The sequence below is a fragment of the Sinocyclocheilus grahami genome, unplaced genomic scaffold, assembly GCF_001515645.1.
Source record: "Sinocyclocheilus grahami isolate Dianchi unplaced genomic scaffold, SAMN03320097.WGS_v1.1 scaffold6.1, whole genome shotgun sequence".
Taxonomy (NCBI): domain Eukaryota; kingdom Metazoa; phylum Chordata; class Actinopteri; order Cypriniformes; family Cyprinidae; genus Sinocyclocheilus; species Sinocyclocheilus grahami.
The window spans coordinates 248438-263764 of NW_015505185.1; the positions used below are offsets into that span (position 1 = coordinate 248438).

At 38.8% G+C, this 15327-nt stretch overlaps 2 protein-coding genes across 2 annotated transcripts in view; one reads left to right on the forward strand and one right to left on the reverse strand.

Moving 5' to 3' along the window:
• Positions 1-1237: 1237 nt before the first annotated feature.
• On the reverse strand, positions 1238-5288 carry LOC107588182 (rhomboid-related protein 4). Its single transcript, XM_016276207.1, has 7 exons — positions 5092-5288; positions 3720-3872; positions 3243-3522; positions 2417-2549; positions 2211-2299; positions 1652-1708; positions 1238-1449 (listed from the first exon to the last, which is right to left on the reverse strand). The coding sequence occupies exons 1-7, from the start codon at positions 5092-5094 to the stop codon at positions 1259-1261; spliced, it is 906 nt and encodes a 301-aa protein (XP_016131693.1). The 5' UTR covers positions 5095-5288; the 3' UTR covers positions 1238-1258.
• A 537-nt stretch (positions 5289-5825) lies between these two features.
• The window catches only part of LOC107587795 (insulin receptor substrate 1-A-like), a 24419-nt gene continuing 14917 nt past the window's right edge, over positions 5826-15327 (forward strand). Inside the window, exon 1 of the mRNA XM_016275720.1 lies at positions 5826-7740. Within this exon, the coding sequence (XP_016131206.1) occupies positions 5826-7740 (1915 nt within the window). The remainder of the gene's footprint in view (positions 7741-15327) is intronic.

Consider the following 15327-nt stretch of genomic DNA (forward strand, 5'->3'; position numbering starts at 1 on the left):
TCTTTCTCTTGAAAATATCCCATAGATTCCATATGGGGTTCAGGTCAGGCGTGTTGGCTGGCCAATCAAGCACAGTAATATCATGGTCAGCAGGCACTGTGGGCAGGTGCTAAAGTCCTGCTGGAAAAGGAAATCAGAATCTCCATAAAGCTTGTCAGCAGATGGAAGCATAAAGTGCTCCAAAATCTCCTGGTAGACAGCTGCATTGACTTTGGACTTGATAAAACACAATGGACCAACACCAACAGACATCACAGCACCCCAAATCATCACTGGCTTCGGAAACTTCACACTGGACTTCAAACAGCTTGGATTCGCACAGAATCCAAGCTGTTTGAAGTCCAGTGTGAAGTGTCCGAAAGACTCTCCAGTCTTCCTCCAGATTCCAGACCTTGATTTCCAAATGAAATGCAAAATTTACTTTTATCTGAAAAGAGGACTTTGGAGCACTGAGCAACAGTCCAGTTCTTTTTCTCCTTAGCCCAGGTAAGATGCTTCTGACATTGTTTCTGTTTCAGAAGTGGCTTGGTAGCCCTTTTCCTGAAGACGTCTGAGCGTGGTGACTCTTGATGCACTGACTCCAGCTTCAGTCCACTCCTTGTGAAGCTCTCCCAAGTGATCAGCTTTGTTTGACAGTATTCTCAAGCCTGCGGTCATCCCTGTTGCTTGTGCACCTTTTCCTACCCAATTACTTCCTTCCAGTCAACTTTTCATTTAATATGCTTTGATACAGCACTCTGTGAACAGCCAAACCTTTCAGTAATGACCTTCTGTGACTTACCCTCTTTGTGGAGGGTGTCAATGATCGTCTTCTGGAGCATTGCCAAGTAAGCAGTCTTCCCCCATTATTGTGGTTTCAAAGAACAAGAGATACCCGGAATTTTTTGTTGTGACTTACCCTCTTTGTGGAGGGTGTCAATGATCGTCTTCTGGAGCATTGCCAAGTAAGCAGTCTTCCCCCATTATTGTGGTTTCAAAGAACAAGAGATACCCGGAATTTTTTGTTCTGTAGGGATTGTCATTTAATGAAACTCAAATGTAAATATTCTAATATTTTGAGATACTGGCTTTTTGACTTTCATGAGCTGTAAGCTCTAATCATCAAAATTTTAAAAAAACTTAAGTTAAAATAAGTTACAAAAAATATATATATTTTTTTTTTTACGATTTTTTTTAGATACACCTGTATAACAAATTAAAACAAAAATAGAATACTTTTCTTTACAAAGTGGTTTATGACAAAGCATTTTTAAAAGTATCAACTGGTCATTTTGACCACCTGACCTCTGTCATTCAGGCTGGCCCTGACAGCTGTCTCATACTGCTCATCTTCTGACAGACCTGCTGTATAGGGATGCTGGGGCGGTGCAGAGGGCGTGCGTGTGTCATACTGCTGCCTGTAGGGGGCGCCAGAGTTTGGTGGATACGGCGTGCCATATCCACTGTATCCTGTAAACACAGACATACAAATAATGGATCCTGAGGATGTCAACAGAGCGATGCTACAATGGTCTAGTTAGCAATCCCTAAATCATTTAATCTTTATTGGTTCTCAAAATCAGAGCCATTTCTAGGATGATAGTGATTCAAATCAGATTGCAGTCTTTATAAATCAATCAGTATTTCCCTATAAAACCAAAAGAGCTTTTACCTGATGAATTGTAGTATGTTTGTTGCCCTCCATATTGCCCATTAGATGTCACAAAGCCTGAAATGACACAGTCATGGCTGTTTATGTGGCTGGATGCATTAATTGCTGAATTAAAAGTTTGTGGTAAGATTTTTTATGTTTTTTAAAATCTCTTATGCTCCTATTTTAATTTGAAAAAGTAATTTATTCTTGTGATGCAAAGCTGAATTTTCAGCATAACTACTTCAGTCTTCAGTGTCACATGATCCTTCAGAAATTATTTTAAAATGCTGATTTGCTGCTCAAGAAACATTTCTTATTACTATCAATGTTGAAAACAGTTAATGTTTTTGTGAACACTGTGACTCAGAAAGTTCAAAAGAACATTTATTTCAAATAAAAATATTTTGTAACATAAATATCGTTACTGTTACTTTTGATCAATTTAATGCATCCATGCTGAATAAAAGCATTAATTTCCTTAAAAAAATATGCTGAACTGAAACTATTGAATGGTAGTGTATACACATAGTAACAGTGAAGATGTCAAACACACTTAAAAAAAAAAATGTTGGGTTACCTGCACAGGTTTTCATCAGGCTCTTTAGTGGGCCAGTTGTGTAGAGCAGACCGACCACGATCCCAGCCAGGTGTCCGACAAATGATGTCCTGCAGAGACATGTGTGTGAATGTGTGCTAATACAAGCTGTGATTCAGATACAAATCAAAACATGCTTATAAAAAAAACCTTTACTCTAGCATCTTTGAAACATGTTTCATGCCTACCCAGGGTTCATGATATGGATGAGGACCAACTCTACCCAGCAGGCGTAGCGATTGGCTACAGGCAGCCCCATGATGTATGTGGCCCCTCCTGGATGATAATGATTATTCACCACCTTCAGCCCAAACAGAACACCTGAAACGAATCACAAACAGCTTATTTCTTAGTAGAAAAATATAAAAATGACACATATGAATCAATTGATTTCTGTTGTCTACTCCTTTTTATTCTTTCCACCAACTGCATGTACTGTACAGTATTAATGTTTTAGTAAAAGATACATCTACACTACCGTTTAAAAGTAAGATTTTTTTAAAGAAATATTTTTTTTATTGAGAAAGGATATATTAAATGGATCAAAAGTTACAGTAAAGACATTTATAATGTTACAAAAATGCCTATTTCAAATAAAAGCTGTTCTTTCATCAAAGAATCAACATTTTGATCATATCAAAGTATTTATTCTTTCCACCAACTGCATGTACTGTACAGTATTAATGTTTTAGTAAAAGATACATCTACACTACCGTTTAAAAGTAAGATTTTTTAAAGAAATATTTTTTTATTGAGAAAGGATATATTAAATGGATCAAAAGTGACAGTAAAGACATTTATAATGTTACAAAAATGCCTATTTCAAATAAAAGCTGTTCTTTCATCAAAGAATCAACATTTTGATCATATCAAAGTAATCACGTGACAATGAAAACTGGAGTAATGGCTGCTGAAAATTCAGCTTTGCTATCACAGGAATAAATGACATTCAAACATAATAAAATAGAAAACATTTAATTCAAAGCATGTGCAATCCATCCCGATTTAACACACCTGAGAAGCCCACTGCACACTGTAAACTATATGAGGAGTCTTCTGTCATGTGTGTCAGTCCCGTCTCCAGGAGCAGGTAGACCAATCCGGTGAGCAGAGAGAAGACAGAGAGCAGGTACGCAAACCAGGCGCCTCCCAGTTTCCTTTCCAGTTTGATGCCCTTCCAAAGGAGCGAGGCCATGTTGAAGTACAAGTGCATGTCATCAGCATGGTGAAACGGCGACAGCAGCAGACGACTCCAGTCTCTGTACCAGTAAGCCTCTCGAACACTCAAACACGTCTGCAATACCAAAAAAAAAAACCTTAAGTACTGTCTACAACTTGCCTTTATTGTAACATGTGCAACTTATCACTTTTTCGATATATTTTCTAATAAAATATTGCAAAATACAGTTTAATGGCAGGCAAATTTTCTTCATTGACTCACTACTGGCAGATGTGACCCATTTTTAGTGTTGAAGTTATAATAACATGTACCCGTAGGAGGGGTTTGGCAGGAAACAGGAACAAATAGACGTTCAGGCCCAGCGTTGCAAGAGTGACAGGTGGGATGTTGTCGATTCCCAGCTGGAAAACCTGAGAGGCCAGCAGGAGCAGGCCAAGATTAGATCCCCTCTGTCTGTTACGCATCTGAAACACATATAGTGGATTATTAGCATCTAAAATACACAACCACATCCTCAAACACAGAGAACCAGTGTTTTATCTGTATAAAAATCAAGCGTAGCGTTAGTTCTGGCAGGTCACATTAGTCAAGCTCGCATCAGCTGACTCTCAGCTGATCCCCATCAACCTATGGGGCTATGACAACTATCTAAGTATTCATATATAAGGTCCCGCTGTATTATCAGCAGTTTTCGCATTGCTCAATAGCTAATTACCCTCCTCCATCCCCAACTCCTCCTCTGTCAGTCAGGATTCAGCCTTCTGCTTCTCCTTTGAATCAGACTAATTCTAAAATGTGTACATAACATTATTGAACTTTAACGATATCTGCAATACATTTATGTTGGTTCTGTTCTGTTTACCCTGGGGGGTTATTGCTGCTCTCCCTAACCATGCTAGGCTGCATGGAGGCGCAGGGAGTTCTTGCCCAGAACAGAACCATACCGCCAATCCAAACTGTATGCTAATTGTCAATCATCTTTGACGATAGTGGTCCTGACAGAAATGTGTTTATATTTCTTGACAGACCGCTGCTTACGCGTAAATATTTTAGAATCAGTTTATAATTATTCCAGTTGCAATTCATACACATCTGTCTACAGAGCATGTAAAATCATTAAGCATGATTATTTGGCGTCTGGCTAGTCAATTGCAGGTAGTATTGGTGGAGGGGCATTTCCATTCTTGAGAGCATCTGATTGGACCAAAACTGTAGTGCAGGATGAGTCATTAAAATGGTATTTTAATGTCTATTTCCAATTGAATTTTAAAAGTAGGCTCTACTGTATTTGCAATTTGTCGACAAATATACTGGCATATAGTTAGCATCAAAGCTAACGCACACAGACGTAATCCGTTCTTTTTTTATTCATACGATAATTAAATAGTTGTGTATTTCATGTAAATTCATAACTGTCAAAATTGGGTATTATATCATAACAATAATTGTTTTGTTTCATTTGGTAATAAAACTATCATGCATGGATGGTGGTACACACACAAGAACCTTTAAGAAAAATATTATCAAAACGAGAAATCTATCGCTTTCTTGAAATAAATAATCGATTATCCGTACTAAACCGTCATGCATGCACTCTATATGCCATAAAAGCTCTATTATTACACTGAAGTGTAAATGTACTCGACTACATAAACAATTACTGTGTAGGATCAAATCACTTACCATAATATCTGAGTGACAGCTCCTGTTTTGGAAGGCTTGAGGTTCCTACGCTTGGTTTGGAGGTTGTGTTGTGAGTAAAAGGAGCGTTCCCGAGTCCTAATATTAGCTAGCAACAGTAGGACATGTCAGATTTTACTCTCATTTCACCATATTTCACTAGGTGGTAAACACGGAAGTGATGCAACGAGGGCTTCTGGTCGCGTGACCTCATCGCTCCTGACGTTTGTAGTTTTTTCTAGAAGTGAACTCAACTGTCTGAGTTGAAAGTTTTACTGCTTCATTCCACGAATACGGTGCACGTTCGTGCCCTGTGACTAATGCATAAGAGACCAATCAAATCCTATGTTTTTTTGCGAAACCTATAAGATATGTTTGATAAACTATTATTTAACATAAAATTAACCTAGAATGTAGCGTATAGCTATTTTAACACACCAACGGCCTATTCCAAAGCTATGCATGGCAAGGAAAATGATCAAGATAATGTTTTAGCTTAGGCTACGTATAAAACAATAAACACTATTTTGTACTGTATTCACAGAAATCGACTATTACGTTTAATTTTCTGTTATTACAGCTGTACTCAAGCAGTAGGCTAATGAAAACACAAATTTATACAAGAAAGTCAATTACATTGCATTGCATGAACAAAATACAAGACACAAAGATAAACGCATCGTTAGCTGTTTTCATGTGATGAAACGTATTTTGCCTGCAGATGGCAGTATTGCTCAATGAATACAGAGAGGTACAGCAGTGGCAGACTTTCATTGGGCATTTGCAGTTTTCACCGGAAGCGAACGCATTCTTCTGGTGCATCGCCGCCAACTCCGTGCCATCAAAAAACTCCCTCACAATCGTCCGCTACTTCGCTGGAGGAATATACTGTAATGATGCCCACATACCCAAGAAGCCGCTCTGCATCGTCATCATCGTCAACATACAGGCACTCCTTCATGCCAACACATTCATACCCAGAGGAAGGTATAGACACTTCACAAGCTAAAGACCACAGTAGACCAGATCACAAAGATGATGGTTACATGCCCATGCTGCCAGGAGTTGCGCCTGCGACCCCAACGGCAAAAAGCGGTGACTACATGCCCATGAGTCCAAAAAGTGTGTCTGCACCACAGCAAATTATCAACCCCCGGCAACACTCGCATGTTGACTCCAATGGTTACATGATGATGTCACCAAGTGGCAGCTGTTCTCCAGATGGCACAACAAACTATGGCAAGATCTGGACTAATGGCGTCAACCCTAAGCTCTCTGTAGAGAGCATGGAAGGTAAAGTGTCATCTTGTGGAGACTACATAAACATGTCCTCGGCTAGTGGTTCAACGACCAGCACGCCTCCAGACTGCTTTTTCAACCTTGCAGAAGATCCTCCCAGGCCGATGTATGCTTACTTCTCTTTGCCCCGCTCCTTCAAACACGCCAACAGGAAGCAGGACCAGAGCCCTCTTCGGATATCACTAGGCTCGAGTCGATTGGCGTACGCCGACTCTTCCTCTTCTTCAGCGAGCAGCGACAGCTTGGGTGGTCAAGGCAACTCGCAGCAGTCTGCTGTCAAACCCAAAAGGTCAGAGGGCAACGGGAGGCTGATACGTCCAACACGTCTGTCACTGGACACTAGCAAAGCAAGTACTCTTCCACGAACACGTGAGAGTCCCTTCCCCACAGAGCCCAAAAGTCCTGGCGAGTATGTCAACATTGAATTCAATGACAAGGCGTTTTCTGCGAGCTTGGCGTCACTGTTCCCACCTGTGTTTTCCGGAAGTGATGCTGAGGCCCCATCAGACCTTTCATCATCTGAGTACATGAACATGCAGTTGGGGTCGAGGCCAGCTGAGCATTTGTCCCCAGAAATGCAGATTTCCACTTCCTGTTCAGACTATGCCAAAATGACTCCATCAAAATCTGTATCCTCCCCTCCACTTCCCTGTGAGAGCATATGTGACCGTGACTACATCAGCATGCAGTTATCATCCTGCACTAGCTTTCCAGATACTCAAATGATGCTGATGACTGAGGCCTTGCCGGATGCAGATGATGCCCCTCCTTGTTCTGTATCACCCAATCATGATGTGATGGCATTAAGCGGTGCTCCAGGAAGACCGGCTCTGATCGGCCCTTTGTCAGGTCTTAGTGCATTCACACGAGTAAACTCCACTTCTGGGCGGAACCAAGGGGCTAAAGTAATCCGGGCTGACCCACAGGGTCGACGACGACACAGTTCAGAAACTTTTGCTTCCACTACAACCAGAGGGTCAGTTGACACGTCGACCACCTGTCAGTCAGGGGAAGTAAAGCGCCACAGCTCCGCCTCTTTCGAGAATGTATGGTTAAGACCCGGTGAGGCCTCTGCTGCTTCGGCCGCTCCACCTGCATCTACATTAATCAACGGACGAAGGGAAAACACTTCAGGCCCAATTCCCACATTAACAAACCATGACCAGAACAGCCTGAATTACATCGATCTGGATCTGGTGCAGAATGGAGAGCAGCATGTTCCAGACTGGAATGCGTTCCAATCTCGGCCAGTGGAGCTGGGAGCTGTCGAAGGTATAGAAGAGCTCAGAGCCTACGCCAGTATAAACTTCCAGAAATCAGATGAGACCAGAGGGAATCTCACAAGCAGAGAAGGTAAGACCAAATGTTTGTTTAAGAATGGTTATCAAAAGAGCTCCTTGAATGCTGTGTTCTTGAGTACTGGCATGTTTGAGCTATAAATTTCTTAGTGTCTTTGTGTTATCATGCCTGTCTAGAACATTTAATAGGTAATATGCATATGTTATTATTTATAAAATCAGCCCCCATTTATCTGTGTAGTTTGAGTCTTTGGTGGAAATTCCCGTTCTGAAATCTTAGGAGAGAGCTAAGGGGGTTTAGATTCCCTCCCACTGATGACTGGGCCTCTTCAGGCTGATAAATGGACATATTTGTGATTGGAGGCAGAAAGGGTTAGCATGTCTACACTTGTTCCCGATGCGACAAAAGGAAAAAAAACAGCACATATATGCATTTGTGAGTCACTAAGCAGCTTATAGGATGTCTTTTTCCTAAATGGAAGTTTACTTAGTGTGTGAGTCAACTCTTCAGAGTTGTCTTTGATATTAATCAAGCGCTGTGAGAAGTCTACAGAGCTGCCACTACTGTGCATTCTCCACTTCGCCCAAGGGTTTGTGTGTCATGCCTGGCTGACTCTGTATCATCGTTGTTTTAGTTTATTTACTTGCCCTTCAGCGAGTGAAGGGTTTTCCACCCTCTTGGCCTTCCTATACTTTTCAGTTTTTTCCCCCAATGTGCAATGTTTTTTTTGTGTGTATCCTAATGATTGCATATCAAGTTTTAGCAGAGCAGTGTGGGTTTCCCATGATGCATTTAAACTTCTTGCACAAGTGATGACAATGCTACTACTATTGATAGTATTTTTCCATTAGCTTGTGTTTACTATTAACCCTCTGTTCAGGATAGATTCAGAGAATCATTTGTGTTCAGTCTAGGAGTATTAATGATTTGGTGATCAGTTTAATTGTTATTATTTTTGATGTAATCAGTTCCAGCACAAATGTGTTCAATATGGCATAAACCTAGGCGGATACTAAAGTGAAAATTTATTTATAGACATTTATTATTTAATTATTTTTAGTTTTAGCTCTTAATGATTTTTTGCTTTCACTAAAAAGAAATGAGGATATTGTTGGGGATGGATGTTCACTCAAAAAAGAAAATTGTGTAATTTCCAATCCTGTATGATTTATTCTTCTCATGTAGAAGACAAAAGGTATTTTGAAGAATGTTTAAACTGTTTTTGTTCATACCGTTTCAATGGGGTCTAATAACACTGAGACATCTTTAAGAATATCTTCTTTGTGTTGCGCGGAAGATAGAAAGTCATACAGGTTTGGAACAACATGAGGATAAGTAAGTGATGACAGAATTACCATTTCTGTCAGATTGTTTTTGCGCAACTGTTTAGTGAGTGTGCCCCAGTGTGTTCTAAGGAAGAAATTGTTTTGATGGGGTGAGAACCTGCACCCATATGCTTTCCTGACTTGGATTGGTTGCTTTGTGTGTGTGTGTGTGTGTTGAGTTTGGCTTGGCATATTTAGGGGGGTGAGAGCTAACACAGGGGCTTCAGTGTTGCGTAACCAATGTTTTTTGACTCTGGGAAGCCGTGTGTGTGTGCGCGCTAGGGCTGTGCGATATTGAAAAAAATGCGATACGCGATACCTTGTTAAATTCTATATGCGATACGATATTGCTTAAAGTGTGAAAAATCTATTTAAATTATATTTTAAAATATTAAAAAATGAAAATTATATAACCAATTTGTTTCACATTCTTTCTTGGAAAAGAAAGAATCACTACAACCTCTGAAAGTGATCAGCAGTATTTTAGCATTACATAAAAAGTAATGTCACAAATCAGAAAATGTAATTTTAACATCAGTGTGAATGACAAAAAAATGAATGACACTAAATTCATATCATTGTGACTTTGCTTTCCATACACTTTAAGTACTTCTTCATATACCACAGCAAAAAATATAGTCTGAGAAAGTTCAAACATGATTAAGGCAAGTGAACAGTCAGTAAAAAAAAAAAGAAAGAAAAAGGGGGGAAAAAGAACAAATACACAATTTACAAGCATAGATCAAATAAATAGTATTCAGGTAGCCTACAGAAATGTAATAATTAAGTGTAAAATAACACTGCATTGTGTTCATTGTATGAATTAAATTTAGATTAATCTTTGTTATAGCTGTTTTGTTGTTTGATTAACATTAGTGACATTCAGCAGCACGTATTTATAGGCTGCTGTCCCTTTAAATCCGACTGCACGGATCCAGTATAATGATACACATCCGATTTCTTTCTCAGCTGTTTACATTCATTTAAAACATAACTGACTGTGTTTACGAGAATGTTCGTTGAGACGGGTACTATTGACATAATTCTGTCAAACATGAGGAGGAGATGCAAAAGACGAATCAACTCGGTGTTCGAGCGCCATCTGAAACGCGTCTTTGTGTGTGCGCACACTTTGTGTGCGGCAGAACTGAAGATACGCTGTGCGAGATGCGGTTTGTGCGCGCGCTTCAGGTGTGAGTCTGTCAGACAGCAAGACGAAACGACAAAGAGTTGTTTTCTGCAACTTATTGCACTTAACTTTTTAACGTCAAGCTAGGGCTGGACGATATGGCCAAAATTTATATCACGATATATTTCTTATTTAAAACATAACTGACTGTGTTTACGAGAATGTTCGTTGAGACGGGTACTATTGACATAATTCTGTCAAACATGAGGAGGAGATGCAAAAGACGAATCAACTCGGTGTTCGAGCGCCATCTGAAACGCGTCTCTGTGTGTGCGCACACTTTGTGTGCGGCAGAACTGAAGATACGCTGTGCGAGATGCGGCTTGTGCGCGCGCTTCAGGTGTGAGTCTGTCAGACAGCAAGACAAAACGACAAAGAGTTGTTTTCTGCAACTTATTGCACTTAACTTTTTAATGTCAAGCTAGGGCTGGACGATATGGCCAAAATTTATATCACGATATATTTCTTAATTTCGGTCGATACGATATAATTCCGATATCGATATGAACACTATTTATTTGAAGTAGAAATCTTTTGTAACATTATAAATGCCTTTATCATCACTTTTGATCAATTTTAAGCATCCTTGCTAAATAAAAGTATTAATTTCTTTCCCAGAAAATGTATAAAAATTATACTGAATGGTATAGAGTGTAATGTTACAAAAGCTTTTTATTTCAGATAAATATCAACATTTTACTGTTTTTGCTGTACTTTGGATCAAATAAATGCAGGCTTGGTGAGCAAAAGAGAATTCTTTAAAAAAAATTAAAAATTAAAAAAAAAAAAACTTTGAAAGATTGAAACAAATGTGCTTCAGCCAGGAAAAAAAAGAATGAAAAGTGCTCATGTTTATTCAACGAAGTCAAACGGCACAAATAAATCAATGTATGGGAAACTGGTAATGTACAGTGGGGCAAATAAGTATTTGATACACTATTCAAATAGAAAGCAATTTTAAATAGTGAAAATATTTCAACATTTTACTGTTTTTGCTGTACTTTGGATCAAATAAATGCAGGCTTGGTGAGCAAAAGAGAATTCTTTAAAAAAACTTAAAAATTAAAAAAAAAAAAACGTAAAAATCTTACTGTTCAAAAACTTTTGACTGGTAGTGTAGGCTGATTATTCTTATAGATTGAAACAAATGTGCTTCAGCCAGAAAAAAAAGAATGAAAAGTGCTCATGTTTATTCAACTAAGTCAAACGGCACAAATAAATCAATGTATGGGAAACTGGTAATGTATATCGAAATATCGGAAATGTGTTTAAAAATCATATCACCGTTATTGAAAAAAATTATATTGCGATACATATTGATATTGAATTATTGTCCAGCCCTACGTCAAGCAATTCTCTGCTATATGCGTCAAACTAAAACTTTGACCTTTTGCAATGTTTTGAATTTAGTAGCCTATTATTAAAATGATTCAGATAACGCACGTCCTTGCGATATGCGTATCGCGATATTTACATTTGCGATATTTTCGATATATCGGGCAGACCTAGTGTGCGCCTTGGTAAAAAACCCCTGCGTTCCTTTGGAGACAAGAGCTGTGATGATGTGGACATCATCTGCAGGAAATAGAAACACCTCCTCTTACTCTTTGTGCTTATTTTCACCTGTACTTTTGCATTTTGTGATGTTCTTGGTGTGGGGGTTATTTTTGGTGCATTTATTGCATGTGTTGTTGTCACAGTTTTGGTAGGATGTCTATCTAAAGCTCCAGTTCCTAATTTCATTTGCCGCCTCTGGCACATGTTCTGCCCATGGCATGCTCCTGTGTGGCTCCGTGCCAATGCCACCCATCTCTATGGTAACGCTGTTGCCGCAGCGCTTTTTTCCCCATGTCACAGTGGATTAAGGGGCCACAGACTGAGACGCCGGGGGCTTCAGAAAGCCGCATTACCATTGGGCAGTGGTGGGGTGCGGCGGGGTGACAGAGTTCTTCGGTGGGTTTGGTCAGAGTGAGACGATTAGAAGCCCAGCCCATCTCAGGCCACCGTGATGGGGTTACCCTGCAGAGTGGCTTCTTGTCCCCTTCTCCCTCTTGCTCCGTTTCAACCACGTTTTCCTCTTTGTTGTCTTTCCCTCCATTTCTTGCATCTTTTAGGAGATTTGAAGTGTCAAGTATTGTTCAGCAGTGTGATCGGTTAGGGGCGGAGCTCTGGGATCAGATGAGAGGAATCATGGGTCTTCAGATGAATTTAGGCTATTGTTAAATTGTCATTGATTAATTTGAAGCTATAAGGAATGGTTAATTTATTAATTCAGATTAATAAATCAATTACCATTAATATAGATTAATTCAGTAATCTATATTAATGGTAATTTTATGCTAATGTTTTTAAATTGATAAAATTATACAGTACCATTCAGTACCGTTTAGATATTAAAAGTTTAGGGTCTGTAAGATTTTTTTAAATGTTTTTAAAATATAGGTTACTTATGCTCACCAAGGCTGCATTTACTTGATCAATAGTAAAAATACTGTAAAACGGTAATCGTTTAAATTATTATTGCAATGTAAATATCTTTACAGTCACTTTTACTGTCAAAATTTTAATGCATGCTTGATGAAAAAATAATAGATAAATAATATACTGTAGAAGTAACAATTTCTTTAAAAAAAAAAGTGTTTGTAACGTATACATTTATTAAAATATAATTTACAATCTTCAGAAAAGTATTAATAATAACAAAAATAGTTTGAAATCGCCTGATATTCATTCTGAGAAATTTAAAAAAAAAATAATAATCATTCCATTTTATCTTTATTTTATCTTTCACCAGGCAAAAATATTAATTCTGAGTGTATAGAAAAGTAAAAGCACACCTCTCCTCAATAAATGACATTTTGAGCTGTTGTTATTCATGTTTGTAGTACAAATGATGCAGTTATGCAGCACTTTTAAATATTCCCTAATGCCGCGCGCAGTATGAGCAATATTAACAATGCATTTTCTGTATTAATGCTAACTTAATAGATCATCAGTTAAATTACAACTGAATATGGAAATTCGTGAAAATCTCTAGTTGATGCATGAGCGAAGATAGATCGCAGGCAGGAAGCAGGTTCATAAAAACGGCTAAATTAGAGATCACTGTCAAGGTCATCAGTAGTGGGATGAGGTTGGCAGGTCTGGTGCTCTGTTCTTTGATGAGATCCTTGGAATGCGTGTGAACAGGGAAATGAGAGGTGTGTGTGTGTGTGAGTAGCTCCAGGGCTGGACTGTAACAGCAGCTTTTGTGCCTGTTTTACAGAGCCGCTTGTTAAAGTAGACACAGGCAGAGATATAGAGGGATGGAAAGGAAGTAAAGAGAGAGGTAGGAAGGGGCACACAGCAGGAGAAGGAGAGCGAAATAAGGAGGGTTTAAGAGATTAACTGATCAAGGCCGTGTATAAGGGGAACCAGAAATTCTCCAATCAGTGTTTCATGTAGAACGACCCTGGCATTTAATATCCATATAGCACATAGGATTTGTTTTTGCTTTGAAGTGTTTTAGGGCAGCAAGTAAAATGTTTGCTTAATAGGCATAACCTATCCCTTTCAGCATTAAGAACATAGAGTAAATGCTCTCATGTGTGTTCATACAAATTGGGTTATTAGTACCCAAGGTCAAATATTAGCAGATGCTCAGAGCACACATGCCAACAGAAATGACAAATATTTAAGTAATGTGAAATGCATGGATTCTTCTGTTGTTTATCTGTAATATTTGAAGTATTGTATTCTAATTCTGTCTAGTTTAGTCTGTCTAGTTCTGTTTAGTTTCATACTGTTTTTGTCTTTAGATCTGTATTTGATATTGCATGTAACTAATTGTTAAGAATTTGTTTTGACTGCCTTTAAATGAAAAAGTTTGATCTAAATTCGATTTTTAAGAAATGTTTAAACATTTATGATGTTCCAAACATATATGACATATGTGAACGAAAAACAAAAGTAGAAATTACGATACAAAGAATGCACGTTTGAACAAATATCAGATGCGTGCATGCTATTCATTCAGGTGAGGAAATTTTCACGTTCACTGTATGCGGACCCTTCACTTTGAAAAGAGCTTAGCAGAGATTCTTCAGAATGTTTTTTGTATTCACCAGAAGGACGTTGTACAAGTTTTGGCTGAGACCGAAATGACAGGATTTTGATTTTAAGTGAATTATTCCTTCCAATTGACGTAAGTAGAGAACAAAAAGTTTTTGGCTTTTTACAAATGCTGATAAAAGTAACAAAATGTCTCAGTTTCTGTCTGGTGCTGTGAAGTCAAATATCCATGTGATGGCTCTTCTCGCTTATCTCAATGTTGAATATTATGTGGTTATTGTAACATTTCCACATCAGAGCTTTGCATTTAGCTTTATCCGCCAAAGATAGAACCACATGAACTCCCACATCCCGTTTTGTTCTTCAAAGTCATTCTAAGTTTGTCAGAAATTTCACACAGAGTACTCACACTGCTAATGTGCTGCTGACTATTTAGGGTGAGGGTCGGAACGGAAGGATGTGGTGAGCTTGGCCAGGTATCAGAGTGTTCCTGCTCCCACCATGAGACTTGGCATCAAACGAGTGGACGTGAGCCATGGATTTGTAAGGGAATGATCCGTGCCGCTATTCCACCCATGCTTGACAGGCATTTGAAGCGACTGTGCGGCCAGACGGATGGGTGAATGAAAGCAGAGCGTTTTGCATTGTCAGGTACTGGTAGGTGCCGGCCACAAGCTGGAATGGTATGGTCTCTTGGACGGGACATAGGCGTCTGTTTTTAGGAGATCACAATGTCTGGACTGACGAGACGAAAGTGGAACCTGTTCCATCAATAGCTTTAATAGAGCAGGCTTTGTTCTTTGACCGCGCTAGATGTGCTCGCTCCGAAGATGCCATCAAGACATGTTAGGATGTCAAATGTTTCAATGCTTTAATACTAAAATAAAAAAGGGGTGCACCGATATTACAGTTCTATCTAATACTGATATTTATATATACACAACTGTTCAAACATTTGGAAGCAATTAAATGTACCAAAAATGATCAAAAGTGACAGCAAAGACATTTATTATGTTACAAAAGATTTCAGTTTCCACAAAAATATTAAGTAGCACTGTTTTCAGTAATTATATATAT

Coding starts and splice junctions, on each gene's coding strand:
- LOC107588182 (XM_016276207.1), bottom strand. Junction 3,523..3,719: donor CTGCCAAACCCCTCCTACGG/GTACATGTTATT, acceptor TTGGTATTGCAG/ACGTGTTTGAGTGTTCGAGA. Junction 2,300..2,416: donor ATCCATATCATGAACCCTGG/GTAGGCATGAAA, acceptor ATGTCTCTGCAG/GACATCATTTGTCGGACACC.